This window comes from Cervus canadensis, chromosome 14, assembly GCF_019320065.1.
Source record: "Cervus canadensis isolate Bull #8, Minnesota chromosome 14, ASM1932006v1, whole genome shotgun sequence".
Taxonomy (NCBI): domain Eukaryota; kingdom Metazoa; phylum Chordata; class Mammalia; order Artiodactyla; family Cervidae; genus Cervus; species Cervus canadensis.
This window is the reverse complement of record NC_057399.1, coordinates 6,187,719-6,208,370: the sequence shown is the minus strand read 5'-3', so window position 1 is coordinate 6,208,370 and position 20,652 is coordinate 6,187,719. Positions and strand designations below refer to the sequence as shown.

At 43.5% G+C, this 20,652-nt stretch overlaps 1 protein-coding gene across 1 annotated transcript in view; it reads left to right on the top strand.

Annotated features, from left to right (window-relative positions):
- GALNTL6 (polypeptide N-acetylgalactosaminyltransferase like 6) overlaps positions 1 to 20,652 on the top strand; it is a 909,229-nt gene that overhangs the window by 679,189 nt on the left and 209,388 nt on the right. The window contains exon 5 of the mRNA XM_043487121.1: positions 366 to 549. Coding sequence (XP_043343056.1) covers positions 366 to 549 — 184 coding nt within the window. The remainder of the gene's footprint in view (positions 1 to 365; positions 550 to 20,652) is intronic.

The window sequence follows — 20,652 nt, the reverse complement described above, 5'->3', positions numbered from 1 at the left end:
GCAGGCTCTAGCCGCATGCTTAAAGGAACACAGGGAGTGTTTATATTTCATGCATGTTGGAGGCACCATAAAATGACAGATTGGGGACAGGTCAGAGCAGAAATGTGACAGAGGCAGAGTTAAATGGACTTCTCCAGGTCTCTCTGGGACATCACTTTCTTAAAAGTAAACACCACAACACTAATTGCACCTGATCAAGGTCCCAGCACGTCAAGCCCAGCATTCAGAGATACTGCAAAGTGCTCTGAAGACAACAGGGAACCAGGCTTCAAGGGCGATGGGTGAGGAAGGGCTTCTCTTTGCAGAAAAGTGAGGGACGACCTAGGCAGGCATGTCACTTCCTACTCTGTGCTTCCACTTTTCAGACCAAATTGCACTAAACCACAAGACCATTGTTTGCCCCATGATTGACGTCATCGACCACAATCACTTTGGGTACGAGGCGCAAGCCGGGGATGCCATGCGTGGTGCCTTCGACTGGGAAATGTACTACAAGAGGATCCCCATCCCACCAGAGCTGCAGAGGGCGGACCCCAGTGACCCTTTTGAGTGAGTAGCAGCCTGGGGAGCTGAGGGGGAGGGGGTAGGTGACTGGGGCATGTGTGTGTCAACTGGAGACCCACCAGGACAATTATCTCTAATGAAATGGAATAAAACAGGTGGCAAAAAAGTATACAAGACATTGGGGAAAGGTCAGACCTACAGGGTATACAAAATCATAAGGTGGCCAGAGTACATTCTCCAACTTTCTAAGCATGAGAGGGCATGTGCAATGTGGAATCAGGAAAAAGAAGAGTTCACAGCAAATGCAAAGAGAAGGGAGGCATAGCCCCTTTCAGATATTCTCTTAGAGCTTCTCTCTTCATTTCAGTTCCCTCTGTTCTTTCCTGTTGTTGTTGTTTAGTCACTAAGTCTTGTCCAGACTCTGTGACCCCAGGAACTGCAGCACACCAGGCTCCTCTGTCCCACATTATCTCCCAGAGTTTGCTCAAACTCATGTCTATCGAGTTGGTGACGCCATCCAATCGTCTCATTCTCTGTTGCCCCCTTCTCCTCCTGCCCTCAATCCTTCCCAGCATCAGGGTCTTTTCCAGGGAGTTGGCTCTTTGCATTGGGTAGCCAAAGTATTGGAGCTTCAGCATCAATCCTTCCAATGAGTATTCAGGGTTGATTTCCTTAGGATTGACTACTTTGATCTTCTTGCAGTTCAAGGAACTCTCAAGAGTCTTCTCCAACACCACAATTTGAAAGCATCAACTCTTCTGTTCTTTGTGCTTCCCTAAAGCAAGAGTCCCCAACCCCTGGGCCAGGAACAAATACTGGTTCACGACCTGGTAGGAACTGGGTCACACAGCAGGAGGTGAGCAGTGGGCAAGTGAGGGAGGCTTCAACTGTATTTACAGCTGCTCCTCATCGCTAGCATTTTGCCACCTGAGATCACAAATGATGGCGGCCTTAAAACTATGTTTGACATCACTTCAGATCACAATACTTTCTGGTTTAAAGTCTAGGTGGAATATTCTAGATTGCCACAAAGCACCAAAAAGCCTGCTTCCATTTCCAAAATCCTATCTTTGTGAAGCAGGGTTTCTGCAGGGACAGCAACCAAAATGACACTTCGGAGTAGACTGGACATAAGCAACATACTTCATCTCTCACTGTCTCCTGTCACCCCCCAGATGGGGCCGTCTAGTTGCAGGAAAACAAACTCAGCATCCCCACTGATTCTGCATTATGGTGAGTTGTATAATTGTCTCATTATGTATCACAACAATAATAGAAATAAAGTGCACAATAAATGTAATGCACTTGAATCATCCCAAAACTATCCTTTTCCAGGTCTGTGGAAAAGTTGTTTCTCATGAAATGAATCCATGGCTCCAAAAAGCTTGGGGGTCGCTGCCCTAAAGAATTATTTAAATGAACTACTCTACTTTTGTTTACAGTATGAGGGAATGATATAAAATATGCAGATGGTAAAGATCTGCCTGCAATGCAGTAGACTCAGGCTCTATCCCTGGGTCCTGAAGATCCCTTGGAGAAGGAAATGATAATCCACTCCAGTACTCTTCCCTGGAAAAAAAAAATCCCATGGACAGAGGAGCCTGGTGGGCCACTATCCAGGGTTGGCAAAGAGTCAGATATGACTCAGTGACTATCACTTTCACTTTTTTCCATCTCTGCTGGGAACTGCTTCTGTATAAAGGAAGGTCATGTTTCTGAGCAGCCGCTCCCAGAACTTAAACTTGGGGAATTCAATCCAAATGACAGACCTGGAGTAGATCATCTACTGTATATATACATACACATACCATGGAGACATCTTCTTGATCCACTTATCTACTGATGGACACAGGTTGCTTCCATATCTTGGCTACTATACATAATGCTGCTGTGAACATTGGACAACTGGTGTTTTTATTTGTTGTCTGTTTTTAACACATACCCAGGAGCGGAACTGCCAGTTCATGTGGTAGTTCTATTCTTAGTTTTTTGAGAAACCCCCCCAGTTCTCTACAGTGACTGCACCAATTCACGTTCCCACCAATGGTGCGCAAGCAAGTGCCTCCTTTTCTCCACACCTCTGTCAGCATTCGTTAACTGTGGTCTTGTTGATTATGGCCACTCTGACAGACGTGAAGTGATGTCTCATTGTGGTTTTAATTTGCATTTCCCTGACAATTAGTGATGTTGAGCATCTTTTCATGTGCGTGTTGGCCATCTGTATTTCCTCTGTGGAGAAATGTTTATTAGGGTCTTCTGCCCACTTTTTTAAATTAGTTTTTTTGGTTTTTTTTTATGTTGATTTGTATGATTCTCTAAAACCATATACAAAAATAAACTCAATAAATGCCAAAGTAAAGAACCCATAGAGTCCAGCTTCACAACCAAGTACTTAGTAATACCTGAGGCAAGCAATACGATTAATGTGGTAAATCTCACTTATTTGTTAAGATCACTTTTCACACTGCTTGTAAGTGCTAATAATAAGAGATGGACATGGCCCGTATCAAACAAATAAATAAACTCAAAATGGATTAAAAACGTAAATGTAAGACTATGAAACTGTAGACTATAAAATTCCTATAGGAAAACATAGGCAGAACACCCTTTGATATAAATCGCAGCAATATTTTTTTAGATCCATTTCCTAAAGCAAAGGAAATAAAAGCAAAGATAAACAGGTGGGAACTACTTAAACTTAAAAGCTTTTCTGCACAGCAAAAGAAACCATCAACAAAATGACAAGACAACCAACAGAATGGGATAAAATATTTGCAGGTGAAATGACCAGTAAGGGGTTAATATCCAAAATATATAAACAGCTCACACAATTTAACATCAAAAAAATCAATACTGCCTTTTCATCAAAACATGGGCTATAAACATTTGCAGTAAAGAAACTCGCAAGTGTAAAACTGACTTCTGTGACACTCAAGCTTTAAATTATAGTAAACATTTGATAAATATCAGGAAAATGGTTCCTCCGATTCTAATAGTCTCCAGAAAGATAAGCTCTTGGGAGGACAAGGGGGATCTCAGAAGACATTAGCCTGAAAAAAGCTAATTCTATTATAAACAAAAAATTCTATTATAAAAAAAAGCTATTCTATTGTAATAGAAATGTAATGTCTATGAAGCACACTCATTAATTAAGTACCCAGAATTTCTGAAAGACGCCTCTTCAGACTCCTAAATTATTAGACAGTTTTGGAGAAGAAATAATGAAGCCCTTTGTTACTCTTCCAAATACTCCAGCCAATATTTCAAGGATATTGAAAACTACCAGGGAAGTTTTTCAGTAATCCAAGAGAAGGAGTTTCTAGGAGATGATCTTCACAAGTCCATGAAGGTAACCATCTGAAAGTCTTAGCAATGGGACTTAGGTTGGGTTTCAAAGCCAAGTGGGTGTGGGAGGATACCAAAAAAAAAAAAACCTCTTAACACAGTGGATGCTAAAAGATGCTTGCTCCTTGGAAGATAAGCTATGACAAACCTAGACTGCATATTAAAAAGCAGAGGCATCATTTTGCCAGCAAAGATCCAAACAGTCAAAGCTATGGTTTTTCCAGTGGTCATGTACAGATGTGAGAGTTGAACCATAAAGAAAGCTGATCCAGGAAGAATTGATGCTTTCAAACTGTGCTGGAGAAGACTCTTGAGAATCCCTTGGACTGCAAAGAGATCAAAAAAGTCAATCCTAAAGGAAATCAACCCTGAATATTCATTGGAAGAACTGATGCTAAAGCTGAAGCTCCAATACTTTGGCTACCTGATGCAAAGAACGGACTCATTGGAAAAGGCCCTGATGCTGGGAAAGATCAAGGACAGGAGGAGAAAGGGGTGACAGAGGATAAGGTGGTTGGGTAGTTGGATGGCATCACTGACTCAATGGATACAAGTTTCAACTGACTCTGGGAGATAGTGAAGGACAGGGAAGCCTGGTGTGCTGCAGTCCATGGGGTCGCAAAGAGTCAGACATGACTTTCTGACTGAGCAACAACAACTACAAACACAGTGGAACTCTTAGTAGATGGCAACTGACGGTAGACTAGCCATGGTCTAGTTGCTGCCACTCAAGGTCACTGTGTTTCAGGGCAAGGATTCATCCAAGATGACTCTTCCAATAGACACTGTAATCATGGTTGGGTTATAATGTATTTCATTAATACTTAACTTCCTCTGAAATAGCCTGCTTTCTGCAGGCATGGGATCAAGATACTACCAAAGTAATTTCAATTCGTGAAAATTCTAAAATTATCCTCAGTCCTTGCACTGACAGTTAAAATTTTGTCAGGCAGACCCCAGCTGAGGCCATCACAGTATCAGGCCTGTTGCTTAACCCCAGAGCTGGCAGCATTGCTAACTTTTGGAATTAAATAACTCTCGATCCTGTCACCTACTTAGATGGTTGCCATCCTGTCAAAAACAGGATCCTGTCAAATGTAAGCCTGCCTTTCTGCTTGAAGTCCCTTTGATTCCTGGGAAGGCGGGCACTTCAGCCTTTTGCAATAAATGTAGCTTCTAGGAAGTGTCCACTTTGATCTTGGAAACTGCATTTGCCTTCCTGATAATAAGTAAATGCTTAGTTATCCATGCAGCTCTGAGCAGTGTGTCTGCAATCCCATTATCTCGGCGGGCAAGTGAATGTATGAATAAACAGATATGCTTTCGACAAACACTCACTTCTCTAGATGTGAAAGCTTTAAGACACACAGCAGAAACGTGGTCTATCTACACATCTCTCAAGTCTTTCATGTTTTCAGCTGGTTACTGTGAGGATTTACTGGGGATAGGGGTGGGGGGGGAACAGGCAGAAAAGTCAGGAAGAAAGGAACTGAAGAGTAAGATGGAAATGCATTTCAAATTCCAAAACCTTTCTGATAATATATATGCAAAGCTTATCTTCTGCACAAGTGGATCAAACGTCCTAAATGACAAGATCTGAATTCTCTCATTGATTCTACCATTATTGGAGTCTTCTCCAACTAGCGATTACAGTGGTATTTTTCAACCTATAAATCATGTGAAATTAGGGTGGCGTGAATAGTATTTAACAATGAATTAATTGAACTGAATTGCAAATTTCAGAGTATTATATCAGTACATAAGTACAGGTATTGTCTCAGATATGTAATTTTGTGTAATGCATATATGATTCTGGGTCATGGTATAAATGGTATTTATTAATATAGGTTATGCAGTTAGAAGAGTTCAAAATCTATCAACGTTCTAAACTGGGACTCAAGAACTTCAACAATCTAAGTAGGAAGGAAAAGGATATCTCGTGGATAAATTTGAGTTCTAAGGGGAAAAAAAATTATTTATATTAAAAAAAAGGATCTAGTTTTCAGACAAACTTCTGCTAGAACATGAGAGACAATGCAATAGTCACAGTTTAAATTATCTGGCAGTCACAATTCTGATTAGTTGGACATATTTGATAAATATTCTTGTCTTTTGAAACAAATGAAATAATTTCCTTTCCTGGTGGCTTACATCAAGGCATAATGCTCTTAGCTCTTAGGTAATTCTTATTATCCATAGCTTTTAGCAAGTTTCCTCATTCCTGGCTTATCTCTAATGCAGGGACTTAGGAATTGAAGCCGTTTCTGTGTGACAAAACATAATACGCTCCTTTAGTCATGGTGACAAAGGGAAAGACATACACCTGATTTCTGACCACTAACATTTCTTCAATGTTATCTCAGCATCTGAAGGTTTAGAAAGGACCAGAAGAAATAATTTTATCCAACTTGCCTTTAATGCATGCAGCCTCTAGACAATGTCCCAAACAGAATACCAGCCTCTTCTTGAACTCATCAAAGCAGTCATATTGGCTACCTCAAAAGCCGGTCCCTTCCACTAGACTGATTGACACAAATCTTTTCCCTTGGATTAAGGAAAATCTGCCTCCCTCAGCCCAAACTGTCCCACTTGAGACACAGGAAATATCTAATTCCTCTCCAGTGACATACCTGTTAAACAAATATTTGCAAACAGCTACCATTCAAGCCTGTTCATACTGTTTTCCATTACTTTGCCCACAAAGGTCCATATAGTCAAAGCTATGGTTTTTCCAATTGTCATGTATGGGTGTGAGAGTTGGACCATAAAGAATGCTGAGAGCTGAAGAATTTATGCTTTTGAATTGTGGTGTTGGAAAAGACTCTTGAGAGTCCCTTTGGACTGCAAGGAGATCAAACCAGTCAATCCTAAAGAAAATCAACCTTGAATATGCCCTGGAAAGACTGATGCTGAAACTCCAATACTTTGGCCACCTGATGCAAAGAGCCGACTCACTGGAAAAGACCCTGATGCTGGAAAAGACTGAGGGCAGGAAGAGAAGGGGATGACAGAGGACAAGATGGTTGGACTCTATGGACATGAGTTTGAGCAAGCTCCAGGAGATGGAGAAGGAATGGGGAGCCTGGTGTACTGCAGTCTGTAGGGTCACAAAGAGTTGGACATGACTGAGCAACTGAACAACCATTCATGCCTCACCCTCCAAAGGGAGGAAAAAGAAACTGCTTTCATCTCCAGGCAAAATATCTCCAATTTTATTCTTCACATCCTCCAGGTCCTCCAGAATCCTTGAAAGTTCATGCCAATTCACGTAAATGCTCTATTTTTTATAAACTCAATTTCTCCAACCTGTTGACGAGGATGGTGTGAAATATTCCACCCAATATGTCAGGCGGTTGTTGTTGCTGTTCAGTGGCTAATTTGTGTCTCATTCTTCCGGGACCCTGTGGACTATAGCCTGCCAGGCTCCTCTGTCCATGGGATTTCCCAGGCAAGAGTACTGGAGTGGACTGACATTTCCTCCTCCAAGGGATCGTCCTGACCCAGGGATCGAACCCGTGTCTCTTGCATTAGCAGGCAGATTCTTTTCCACTGATTGACTGCTGCTGCTGCTGCTGCTAAGTCACTTCAGTCGTGTCCGACTCTGTGCGACCCCATAGACGGTGGACCACCAGGCTCCGCCATCCCTGGGATTCTCCAGGCAAGAATACGGGAGTGGGTTGCCATTTCCTTCTCCAATGCATGAAAGTGAAAAGTGATAGTGAACTCGCTCAGTCATGTCCGACTCTTAGCGACCCCATGGACTGTAGCCTACCAGGACTGATTCACTAGGGAAACCCTAAATGCAAAATAGAAATATCAACATTGCATATTAATTTCTTCTTCCCCTAACTGGGAGAATTGGACAAAGGTCTAATAATAATGACTGCTGTAAAAATATTCTTGAAATAGTCACTTCATAGATAAAATAAGAGATGCCTTCACTGCAAACCGAGATTTATGGAGATTCTGTGAGAGGTTCTGTGAGATGGCAAAATGGGGTTTGCAATGCAGGATGTTTATTGCTCCCAAGCACTGTGGCTAATCTCTCTCATGAAGCAAGGTTTCCGAAAAGAAACAGGAATCAAAATCATATACACAGAATTAGGACAATGTTGTTCTTCTTGTTCAGTTGCTATGTCATGTCCAACTCTTTGCAATATATTATAAGGTAATTAATCCCAGAATTGTTTCTGGGAACACACTTACCATCCATTCTAAATACCAAAATAATTTTAAGAAAAATAGTTACGACAGGTCATATATCCAGTTTCTCCGAGTAAACTTTTGTTATTGTTCAGTCACTCAGTCGTGTCCAACTCTTTGCAACCCCATGGACTGCAGCACGCCAGGCTCCTCTGTCCTCCCCTGTCTCCCAGAGCTTGCTCAAACTCAAGTCCGTGGATGATGCTATGCAATCATCTTGTCCTCTGTCAGCCCCTTCCCCTTTTGCCTTCACTGTTTCCCAGCATCAGGGTCTTTTCCAATGAGTTGTCTTTTCACATCACCCAATATGTCAGGTACTCAGGCCCTAATATGTGAGTCTGTCAACCGTAAAAATACAGTTAATTTCTAGGAAATTTGCACTGGTTTCCAGAGATCTTGCTTCCTTGGAGTAGTGCTCACAGTCAGCTCAGCAGTCCATTCAATTTTGCAGTTTTGCTGTGTACTTCAGCATCCGCCTCCATTCTGTCTTTCAGTTTTGGAGCAATTACTTTTACCCTGCCAGTCTTCTGCAGACAGACCTCCAACATGTCCCCAGAGGCTTCTGAAACGTAGAGTTGTACACATTGTAAATGGATTTCTTGTACACCATCATTAGCCAAGACTGACATTCTCTACATACCACTAATTTCTAAAATTTTAAAAATTATGGTATCTGCCCCTGGGAGTGAAAAAGCTTCACAGGACTGATGTTGCTGTTTAGGCATCCAGTCAAGTCCAACTGTTTTGCGACCCCATGGAACAGGCTTTTCCAGGTGAGAATACTGGAGTGGGTTGCATTTCCTTCTTCAGGGTATCTTCCCAACCCAGGGATCAAACCAAAGTCTCCTGCATTGCAGGTGGATTCTTTACCACTGAGCCACCGGGGAAGTCCCCAGGATACAAATGTCCATTTATTCTCTCAAAAGTCCCTATGTCTGCAGACACATCAGTTTGAATTCAGTACCTCCTCCACCAGCGACCTGGCTGAGAAATACTTCAGGACACAGACAGCAAAGGCCATGACTCATTGATAGGCACCTCAAGGTTGGCACTTCAAATACCACAGATGCCCTGAGGTGTAAGCAGCAAACACAGATCCTTGTGGACTGGTCGTGCAGCCCAGAGCTGGGAAGCTTAGGGCATGCTCAAAGGGATAAGATTCTCCTCGCAATTAAAGGGAGCTGTAACCCTCTGACATGGGAGTAGAGAAACTTCTAAAGAGTTGCCACCAGGGTCGCCATCTGTTCTTCCAAGGGACAGAGAGCAGATCCCAGGGAACTCGCTGACTACCTCTCCCATACAAGAGTGCCATGAAGTACGGATGCAAACACCACGTGAAAGGCAGTACCCCTTGGGTAACAAAGACATTGTTGTGCTAAATTTAACTTCACAATTGATTCACAAAAAAAAAAAGTGCCAGTAATCACAAGTCCACCAAGCTAGAAGAAACCTTAGAGACGATACCACCTCTCGTTTTATTTTTTTTATTGAAGTACGTTTGCTGTTGTTGTTTAGTCACTAAGTTGAGTCTGACTCCTTGAGACCCCATGGACTATAGCCCGCCAGACTCTTCTGTCCATGGGATTCTTCAGGCAAGAATACTGGAGTGGGTTGCCATTTCCTTCTCCAGGGTATCCTCCGTATACAGGGATTGAATCCACATTTCCTGCATTGCAGGCCTATACTGCTGAGCCACCAGGAAAGTCTTCTTATTTTATTTATTTATTTTTGTTTGTTTGTTTTGAATTTTTTTAACTAATTTATTTTTTAATTGAAGTATAATTGCTTTATAGAATTTTGTTGTTTTCTGTCAAACCTTTATTTATTTTTTTAATCAAAGTATATTCTCATCTTGTGTGTGTGTTTTGTCATATCTAACTCTTTGTGACATCATAGACTGTAGCCCACCAGGCTCCTCTGTCTATGGGGCTTCCCAAACAAAAATACTGGGGTGGGCTGTCACTTCCTTCTCTAGGGGATCTTCCTGACCCAAGGATCCAACCCAGGTCTCTAGCATTGTAGGCAGATTCTTTATACAAGTTATGGGTGTACAATATAGTGATTCAAGTTTTAAAGGTTATACTCCATTTACAGTTATAAAATATTGGCTAGATTCCCCACCTTGTTCAATATATCCTTGTGGCTTATTTTACACACACTAGTCCGTACCTCTTACTCTCCTACCCCTGTATTGTCTCTCCTCCCTTCCCTTCTCCCTCCTGGCAAACACTAGTTGGTTCTCTATCTCTGTAAATGTGCTTCTTTCCTGTCATATTCATTCGTTAGTTATAGTTTTTAGAGTCTGTACATAGGTGATATCATATGGTATTTGTCTGTCTCTGGCTTAGCTCACTTAATATCCTTCAAGTCCATCCATGTTGCTACAGATGGCAAAATTTCATTCTTTCTATGGCTGAGTAATATTCCTTTGTGTAATGTACCCCATCGTCTTTACCCATTCATCTATTGATGGTTACTGAGGTTGCTTCCATATCTCGATGATTATAAATGATGATACTGTGAACACTAGGGTGCATATATATCTTTTCAAACTAGTATTTTGGGGGGGTGTGGATATATACTTAGAAATGGGTTCCTAGGTCATATGACAGTTCTGTTTTTAGTTTTTGGAGAAAATTTCATAGTTTTCCACAGTGTCTGCACCAATTTACATTCCCACCAACACAGTACAAGAGCTTTCTTTTTTCCACATCCTCACCAACATTTGTAAACTCAAAATGGGTTAAAGATTAGATTAAATGTAAGACCAGAAACCATAAAACTCCTAGAGGGAAACATAAGCAGAACACTCTTTGCTACAAATCACAGCAATGTTTCTTTGAATACAACTCCCAAAGCAAAAGAAATAAAAGCAAAAAATTTTTAATGAGACCAAATTAAACTTAAAACCTTTTGCACAGCAAAGGAAACCATCAATAGAGTGAAAAGACAACCTGCTGAAAGGGAGACAATATGTGCAAATGACATGACAATAAGGGATTAATATCCAACACACATAAACAGCGCATACAACTCAACATCTAAACAAACAATCAACCCAGTTAAAACATGGGCAGGAGAACTGAACAGACAATTTTTCAAAGAGGAAATGCAGATGCCCAACAGGTACATGAAAAGATGCTCAACGTGGCTAATTAATAGAGAAATGCAAATCAAAACCACAGTGAGAGATCACTTCACACCTGTCAGAATGGCCATCATCAAAAAGAACACCTCTTATTTTTATACAAGAAATCTAGACTAGAGAGTCTATGTGATTCTTCCAGTGTCACAACTGATCAATTTAGCAGTTATTACTATAATCTGGGCTTATGGACTCCCCAGTCTGCACTTGATTCTTTCATCCACACCACCAACGTGAGGAGAAAATTTAGAGTTGTTTGCATATTAAGGAACCTCCTTGGTGGTCCAGTGGCTAAGACTCCATGTTCCCAGTGCAGGGGCCTAGGTTCCAAACCCGGTCGAGGAACCATATCCCACATGCTGCAATTAAAGAGCCTGCATGCCACAACCAAGAATTGGTGCAATTAAATAAATAAAGAACAAATAAATTAATATTTAAATGCCTATTTCTATGCATCAGATGTTGGGGAGGGAATCTCCCTCCACTGCTAACTCACTTAATCCTTATCTCAAGTCTAAGTCTAATAAATAATACTGTCTGCATTTTTACAAATGAGGTAACTCAGGCTCAAGAGGTAATTTTCTAAAGTTTATAAGAAATTGGAATAAGAACCTAAATGTAAGGGCTGCCACTAGCCCATGGAAATTTCCACCTCCCTTTCCACACAGAGAAGGTTTATCCTCCAGTGTTTAGGAAGTAATCAAATAGAAGAAAGCATTTTCAGAGAAAACAATCACTTCTTCCTCAAATAGCACTGCAAGCAGGTAAATGACCAACACAAGGCTGACAGCAATACTAACCATCACCAATCCTCTCAAAAGTCTTTTCTCCAGATGGGCTCAACACACTGAGTTAAACAAAATCCCCGCAGGTCACCTCGCCCAGATGGACTGTGGCGTCACAGGGGTGCCCAGCAGAGGGGTGTGCATGGGGCTGAGAGCTGGCTGGCCCTCTCCTCAGGACATGAGCCCAAGCTTGGGCTAACCGTCAGAGAGCAAGAGGGGTTCTTTCTCCTTGGTGGCTGCTTTGCCTTATTCCTGCAAAGAAGAGAACAACAGACTGTAGTCGCATTACTAGGTGCCCAGAATGAACAACTAGCTATTGCTGACACCTGACTGATTACATTGACTGACATTCAAAATGTTAACATCCCATTTGGGTCAATCCCAGTGGGGACTGGGCTGTTCCATAGCTTAGAATTTGAGAGCACTCGCTTTTACTCAAAACTCTTTCCAAGTGAGTTTTGACCCAATACTGGTCATCCTGAATTTAATCAACATTAGTCTTTCTTGGAGGAAAAGCTATGACAAAATCGGACAGCATATTAAAAAACAGAGATGTCACTTTGCCGACAAAGGTCCCTATAGCCAAAGCCATGGTTTTTCCAGTAGTCATGTATGGATGTGAGAGTTGGACCATAAAGACGGCCGAGCATTGAAGAATTGATGCTTTTGAACTGTGGTGTTGGAGAAGACTCTTGAGAGTCCCTTGGACAGCAAGGAGATCCAACCAGTTAATCCCAAAGAAGATCAACCCTTCCAATGAAATCAAGCAATATTCACCGGAAGGACTGATGCTGAAGCTGAAGCTCAAATACTTTGGCCACCTGATGCAAAGAGCTGACTCACTGGAAAAGACTCTGATGCTGGGAAAGACTGAAGGCAGGAGGAGAAGGAGGTGGCAAAGGATGAGATGTTTGGATGGCATCACTGACTCAATGGACATGAGTTTGAGCAAACACTAGAGATAGTGAAGGACAGGGAAGCCTGGCGTGCTGCATGCAGTCCATGGGGTCACAATGAGTCAGATACAACTTAGCAACTGAAAAACAACAAGAAATGCAGTTGGCTCCCCTTGTGGAAAAGGAGACTGGATTTAATGTAGCACAGAAAGCATGAAGGGCAAGTTGGTGTGTCTCTCTACTTTCACCTTTGAGTTGCACTGAACATTGTTCACCTCCTTTTTTTTAACAGTCCAGCCCCTTGGCTTACCTGTAAACCCTGGAGTATCTGTCTGGTAGGTGGGAGGACTTTATTCATATTCTACTTCTCAACCTAAGTCAATACATCTCATGGATTTTGCTGTGACCTTCAAGCAATTGCTTCCAAACTTTGCCCCCTTTTTCTTCAAAAACCAAAATTATATTAATACATACAGAGTGTTAGTTGCTCAGTTGTGTCTGAGTCCTTGCAACTCATGGACTGTAGCCTGCCAGACTCCTCTGTTCATGGAATTTTCAAGGCAAGAATACTGGAGTGGGTTGCCATTCCCTTCTCCAGGGGATCTTCCTGATGCAGGGATCAAACCTGGTTTCTTGCATTGCAGGTGGATTTTTACCATCTGAGCCAGCCAGAGATATTAATACATACAAACTACCACAGCATTAGCTGCCTTGGCCTCAATCTTCAAACGTATAATTCTCTGTGATCAGGGTTTTGAAACTGTAGTCACAAACTTTGGAAGGGATTGGGTTAGACAGTATAATCATCTGGACTTGTGGACACAGAGAGGGAAGAAGAGAGGGGATGAACTGAGAGGGTAGCATTGACCTATAGACACTGCCGAGTGTAAAACAGACAGCCAGTGGGAGCCTGCTGTGTAGCACAAGGAGCTCCTCGCGGTGCTCCGTGACGACCTGGAGGAGTGGGGTGAGGTAGAGGCTGGCGGGAGGCCCCAGAGGGAAGGGGTATATGCATACATGTGGCTGATTCGTGATGTTGTACAGTGGAAACCAATGCAACATTGTAAAGCAATTATATTCCAATTTTTTGTAAAAAAAAAAAAAGTTATATATGTTCATCAATTTAGTCTATGGATGAGGTCTGTGGGAGTGAAACAGGACTCTAGGTCCCCAAAAACCTCAACCAAAGTTCTCGCCCGACCTTAGAATGATTCCAGAATCCTTCAATTAATCAAAAACCAAATAACCTATTTCACTGAGCCTATGTAGTATATAAAGCAAAACCTAACACTTGTAAAGCGCTCCACTACATCATCTAATTGACTCCCTGGCTCCCCAAATAATCCTTTGGCAGAGGGAAAGGAGCTACTGTTGTTTTTTAAATTTTGCAAATAAAGAGAGAACCAAAGAAATTAACTAACTCTTGAGAGGCAAAACCAGGACTCAAATCAATGTCTTCTCTTCATTCATTCAGATTTTGAATCTGAGTTAATCAATAACCTCACAGGAGTCAAATCAATGCCTTCTTTCATTCATTCAGACTTTAAATCCTAGAGTTAATGGATACTTTTTGCTTCCTCTCTCTGGAAGAGCCCCATTACATGAAGCCATTTTATCAATGAACGATTCCCTGTGAGCCTGTAATGACAGCAGGAAGGGAGGCAGACTGCCTTGTTCCCACACTGTATCTCATCTGCAGACTGACTGGAGCGGATAGGTTGAAAATGTCAGCTTCCAGTTTCTTCCTAATGAAGGAAAATGTCAACAACGACAGCTTCTACTCCGTTTATAACGAGACTTAATTCAAGATTTGACAACAACAGAAGGACAGGAAAAATACTGTCAAATTTCTAAATGCTGTCCTAGTCTACAGAGGGTGACAATAAAGAAATAGAAATGACTCAGGGTCTTAAAAACTTAATCAAAACATTGAATAAAATCAATGTCCTTCAAAGGCCCAGAATGAAACCCCACAGGAGAGTTTTATAACGGAAAGCTAAAGGCTGTAACATGGGCTGGGGTGTGGTGAAGCAAACTTGTTAATGGTCCACCTGTGCCCCTGACGATTGCTCCCCGTTGCCCCCTCTCTGGGGTCTCTGGCTGCCCCAGTGCCAGGTCCTGGAGAACATCACCATTTGGTTCAAATTCACACCAAGGGCTCCTGAGAACATGTTTCCCTGGTCGGGATCCGTTCACCAGAAAGGACTATTTCTTTCTCCTTCCCTGGGGGAGTGACCTTTATCCACGCAAGAAGTTCCCTATGATTCTTTTCTTTTTTCCAGCAACCAGAATAAAATCAGACTCCTGAATTAACAGTCACTGCCCCCACTCAGGCTGTGACATCCCAGTCCTCTTCCCTGTGTCCTGCTCCCTGGAGCCTCCAGGTTCCTGAGGGGCTCCAGCTTTGAGGCCCTCTTTCTGACCTCTGACCATGAGCTGAAGCTTGACACCTGTTTCTGCACGACTACCCGTAGCGTCACTCAGTCACAGGACTGCAGCCGTGAAGTTAGAAGACAACTTTTCTTGGCAGGAAAGCTAGGACAAACCCAGACTGTGAGTTAAAAAGCAAAGACATCACTTTGCTGACAACTGCCTGTATAGTCAAGGCTATGGGCTTTCCAGTAGTCATGCACGGATGTAAGAGTTGCACAGTAAAGATGGCAGGGCACCAAAGAATGGATGATTTTGAACTGTGGTGCTGGAGAAGACCCTTGAGATTCCCTTGGAAAGCAAGGAGATCAAATCAGTCAATCTTAAAGGAAATCAACCCAGAATATTCATTGGAAGGACGGACGCTGAAGCTCCAATACTTTGGCCACCTGATGTGAAGAGATGACCATTGGAAAAGACCTTGATGCTGGGAAAGATTGAAGGCAGGAGGAGAAGAGAATGACAGAGGATGAGATGGTTGGATGGCATCACTGATTCAATGAACACAGACTTGAGCAAACTCCAGGAGATGGTGAGGGACAGGGAAGCCTGGAGTGCTGCAATCCACTGGATTGTGAAAAGTTGGGCACAATGTGCCAGAGGAGTCTTCCAAGTCACAGGAGACCAGGTAGACTTTACAGCTTTGAAAGGAGATGACACCCATTCCTCTAGCCCGAGATGGATTCTTGTCCCTGCTCAGCAGTCACTCAGGACTACGGCCCCAGTGGAGCTCAGAAACACCCTCACCATGACTTTTGTCCTACGAAGCCCCATCCTTGTTTCCTTGGTATTATCTCTTAATCCTGGACTCTGACTCTCACCCCTGGTCTTGCAGGTTAGTTAGACCCACCATAGCCAGGCTGCAGACTGAATTCCTCATCTCAAGCACGTTTGGGCAAATCAGCCAGCCACCTCTCAACCTCCAGGGCCATAAAGTGACTGATAAACCTGCATGGCTTAAGACATGTCACTGGCTTCCAAGGTACTGAAGAATTGTGGAGTGCACAAACTTGGACTGTTGACTTTTACTGTTCATCTGCCTGTTCTTTCAACCACCAGCATCTTTGCTCAGCTTCTCAAACTGGAGTCCTGAATCCATCTTTCTGTTTCATTGTGATGATGAATTTCTGCTTTCTTGCCCCAACCCCAATATGTGACTTGATTCCACCTACAATCACTCCTTGTCTGGACACTTTTATGGACTCTGTGATGCATGATCTAATCACACTAAGTCCAGATCTCCTGTTTCTGGTTCCCTATTCCTCTTTCTGGTTCTGCCAGCATTCAGCTAGGGCTTCCTTGATGGCTCAGATGGTAAAGAATTTGCCTGCAATGTGGGAGACCTGGGTTCGATCCCTGGGTTGGGAAGATCCCCTGGGGAAGGAAATGGCAACCCACTCCAATATTCTTGCCTGAAGAATCCCATGGACAGAGGAGCATGGTGGGCTACAGTCCATGGCATTGCAAAGAGTCAGACACAACTGAGCAACTAACACACACATAGCCTTCAGCTAAGGAGGAACCTCTATGAATGTCCCCCCTTCCTAGAAGCCTAGGTTCAGCAACATTTACTCTACCTGTGAGGCCATCGCACCAGAGCCAGGAGAATTAAAATACTCCTTCACCATTCACCCAACTTCCTCTTGCCTTCCCAGTGAACAGGAATATAGACCCAGGACCTGGGTGCTTCTAGCTTCATTTTCTCACCTGAGGCTTTCACCCTGCATTCCTCCTTTCCTTCCCTTCTCAAGTTAACAAATCCTTTTCTCCCACTTCTTATCACTGCTAACATTGATACTAGAATAAGGGCAAGGAGGACTGTTTCATTCAATTTATTCATCACTGGAAACTAGTACCTACCCATGATAGGTGCCTAATAAATATTTATTCAATGAATGCAACAAATAATTAAGTTCAGGAGAAGATGTGGTCCAGCAGGGAGGGCTGTGTGTGCTTGAAGAAGAGGTGATAGTTTTTCAGAAGTTGGTAACAGTCAAGGAAAATTTTGCAGCACAGTTGTTTGGAGGATATCAACCCCAGACTAGTCTGAGCAGACAGGTGATTCTTACAGGGGTGTGGTAGCAGATGAAGAAAAATAAGTAAATTGTGGTTGAGACCAGACTTCAGAAGGTCTTTATTCTGCACATAGAAAGAAGAGAGCTGATAAAAACCATGTTCAAAAGAAAATACATCTGGGAGTGGAAGGCCTTCCTGGAATCCTTTACATTATGAATGATAATGAAAATCAAAAACCACAATCCAGGGAGAGAGGCATCTCCCACAGGAGGCTGGTTCATAATAAGGTGATGATATTGATCCTTCCAGTCATGTCCATTTCTAACACGCATTGAGATGCTTTAGGAGAACAGGGTTGTCAAAGTTCCAGATGCCAACTGGAACCTAGGGTAGCAGGGGGCAGTAAGAGAACTGCCTGGAGGCCATTGGAGAGAAGGGCAGAAGGGGGCAGTGGACTTGGTAGGGGTCATGGTCCTAGAACTGGAGGGTAGATAAGCATCACAGTCTGGAGAACATGCATAGATCTAGTCTAGTGAGGAAAACTAAACCTCACATGCATTGTTGAGATGAATCCTTGAATGTTTATAGTGAAAGAAATGATGGAAACTAGAGTCTTCACCAGGGACTCAGTGGGCAGTGGTCTGATGGTCCTACAATGATGCTGGACTTGAGCGAAATTCAGAGGGCAGGTCTGTAACCTGACCAAAGGGCTGGAAAGTGGGCAACTTAAATCTCCTGTCCTGAAGCTCTCTGCCACAGAGATGTAACTCCTTGGCTACTTGTGGATTGTATGTGTGTGTGAGTGAGTGAGTGAGTGTGTGTGTGTGAGTGAGAGTGTGTGTGTGAGACTGAGTGAGTGTGTGTGTGTGTGTGTGAGTGAGTGAGTGTGTGTGTGAGTGTGTGTGTGTGTGTGTATACTCGGGCTTCCCTGGTCCTCAGATGGTAAAGAATCGGCCTGCAGTGCAGGAGCCCTGGGTTTGATCCCTGGGTCAGGAAGATCCCCTGGAGAAGGAAAGGGCTACCCACTCCAGTATTCTTGCCTGGAGAATTCCATGGACAGAGGAGCCTGGTGGGCTACAGTCCACGACTTTGCAAAGGTTTGGACACAATTGAGTTACTAAGCAGCAGAGCATATATAAACTCATTATCATATTATCATTATACAATTATTAGTTATTATAATGATTAGATGTGAATTTTACTGTCATAAATTTGATTATTTATAAGCTAAATTTGCCTGTAAATCACCTCAAATTATTTTTCAAAGTGAATACATATGCATAGTTAGAACAGGAAAGATATAAAGCCTGTCTTTGAGGCTACACTGAGGTCTTCTGAGGGGGTTGGTTTTCATTCCAGATCGTGTGGCAGTAGGTGAGTGTCTGAGTCTGTTGGGGCTGCTCTAAGAAAACATTGCAGACAGGGTGGCTTATAAACAACAAAACATATTCCTCACATTCTGAAGGCCGGCAAGTCCAGCCGTCTGCCGAGGACTCACTTCCTGGCTTACAGACGGCCGTCTCCTTGCTGCGTCCTCACCTGGGGGAGGGGAATGAGCACTCTGCTGCCTTTTTCATAAGGGCACTAGTCCCATTCACACGTGCTCCACACTTATGACCTCACCACCTCCAAAGGCCTCACCTCCAAACACCATCACATTGGGGGTTGGGTCTCAACATTTGAATTTTGGAGGATGCCAAAATTCAATCCACAGCAGTGAGGTTGTGCTAAAAAATGAGTCATATATATGATTGAAAAGAGACTTCAGAAGAAAGAAATGAATCAGAGATGATGGATTCCCCATCTTAATCTTCTAATAAAGTTAGAGCAAAAATAAACAGGATAGAAAAATAAAATAGTAGTGCACATACCCCCTTGATGTGAGTAGAGATGAGTGACACTAGCAAAGTAATATACTTCCATTAGCTTCCCAGTGACTGAAGTGACCTGTCTTTGCTTGCGTCCTGAATATCTACTTGGGGTCCAGGAGCAGTACCTACAATGAGACTGCATCCCCAGAGGAAACACTTTAGCCAAAGCACCATTCCCTCCTTCAAAGCAACAAGTAAGCAGTTTCTTTTCCTTTTTTTCTTTCTTTCCTTTGTTCTTTCTCTTGGCTACTAATTCTTGGGGTATATCCATCTGGAAATATGTTAAGGAGAAAAGGATGTCTGCTTTCATTTCTTGGAGTGCCCCCTCCCTTCAAAAAAAAAAAAAAAAACTGGACAAAGTGAGCTCTTGAGGGAGAAAGGTTACAGAGAGGCAGCAGCCCCAGCCATCTGTCCGGGAAGCTTTGTGCTTCTGGGGCTGGAGACTCAGTCTCCAGGCTGCAGTTTCTGACTCCAGAGTGACCTTGAGGGTCCCTCCCAGCCCAGCCCTCCCCTGGCTGAGGGACATGGGCCACACCAGGACGTTGTGGTTGGTGCCTTGCTTTCCTCCTCATATTTGGCTGCTCTCCCATCAGTGGGGACGAGAAGGAGTCTGGCCTGGACCCCCGTGGAGTCCAGGGAGCCAAAGCAGGGAACAGGAAATGCTCAAGGCCAAGGCCCGAGGGTCCTGGCCACAGTGGATGGGGAGAAAAATGCGCCCAGGGTGTGGTACCCACAGGGAGAGAGCGAGTGAAGAACAATGCATCAGAAGCATAAGAGAAAGAGGTGACAGCGCCGCAAACCAGAGGGCAAGAAGCCAGTCTGAAGGGCAGTGAGCCCAGGCCAGCAGCGGGGGCAAGGCCTGTGCCCCTAGGAAATCCTGGGCTGAGCTCAAGCCACATGCAAAAGAGGGGGCCGGTGTGGGGCTGGGAGCAGGCGGCGTTTCCCACCACCTGGCCCTCCCCAGCTCCGCGCATGTAAAGGCTCAAAAAGACAGCCCAGCCAAGTGTTCTCCTTTGGCTTACTGCGCTCCAAGGACTGATCTTTTCAAAGCAATAGCAGTCACTTCATAGACAGGAACTCTAGCACACGGAAGAGGTTTCAAACATACAGAGAACACCCAAGTGCACACAAATGCCACTGCCTGTCCCTGCTACTGAACTTGAGGTTGGGGGGTAGTTTGCAGACAGAGCACCCTTTCCAGAGAAAGCGGCTGGCCTGCTTGCCACACTCATGGGCCGTGCAGAGTGGAGATGAAGGCCAGTCCTGTACAGACCCTTACAAGTTATAAATCCAATGAGCAAACGATCCAGGTTTATTCTGTGCTCCCACGTTGGTAAATATACCTTCATGTCCCCAGGAAGGCCAGGTCCGCGGGTGGAGTTCCTCCTAAAAGCTCTGCAGGCGTGATGGCTGGTGGGGAGGACATGAACACAGCAGCCCTGGGCCAACCCCGTCTC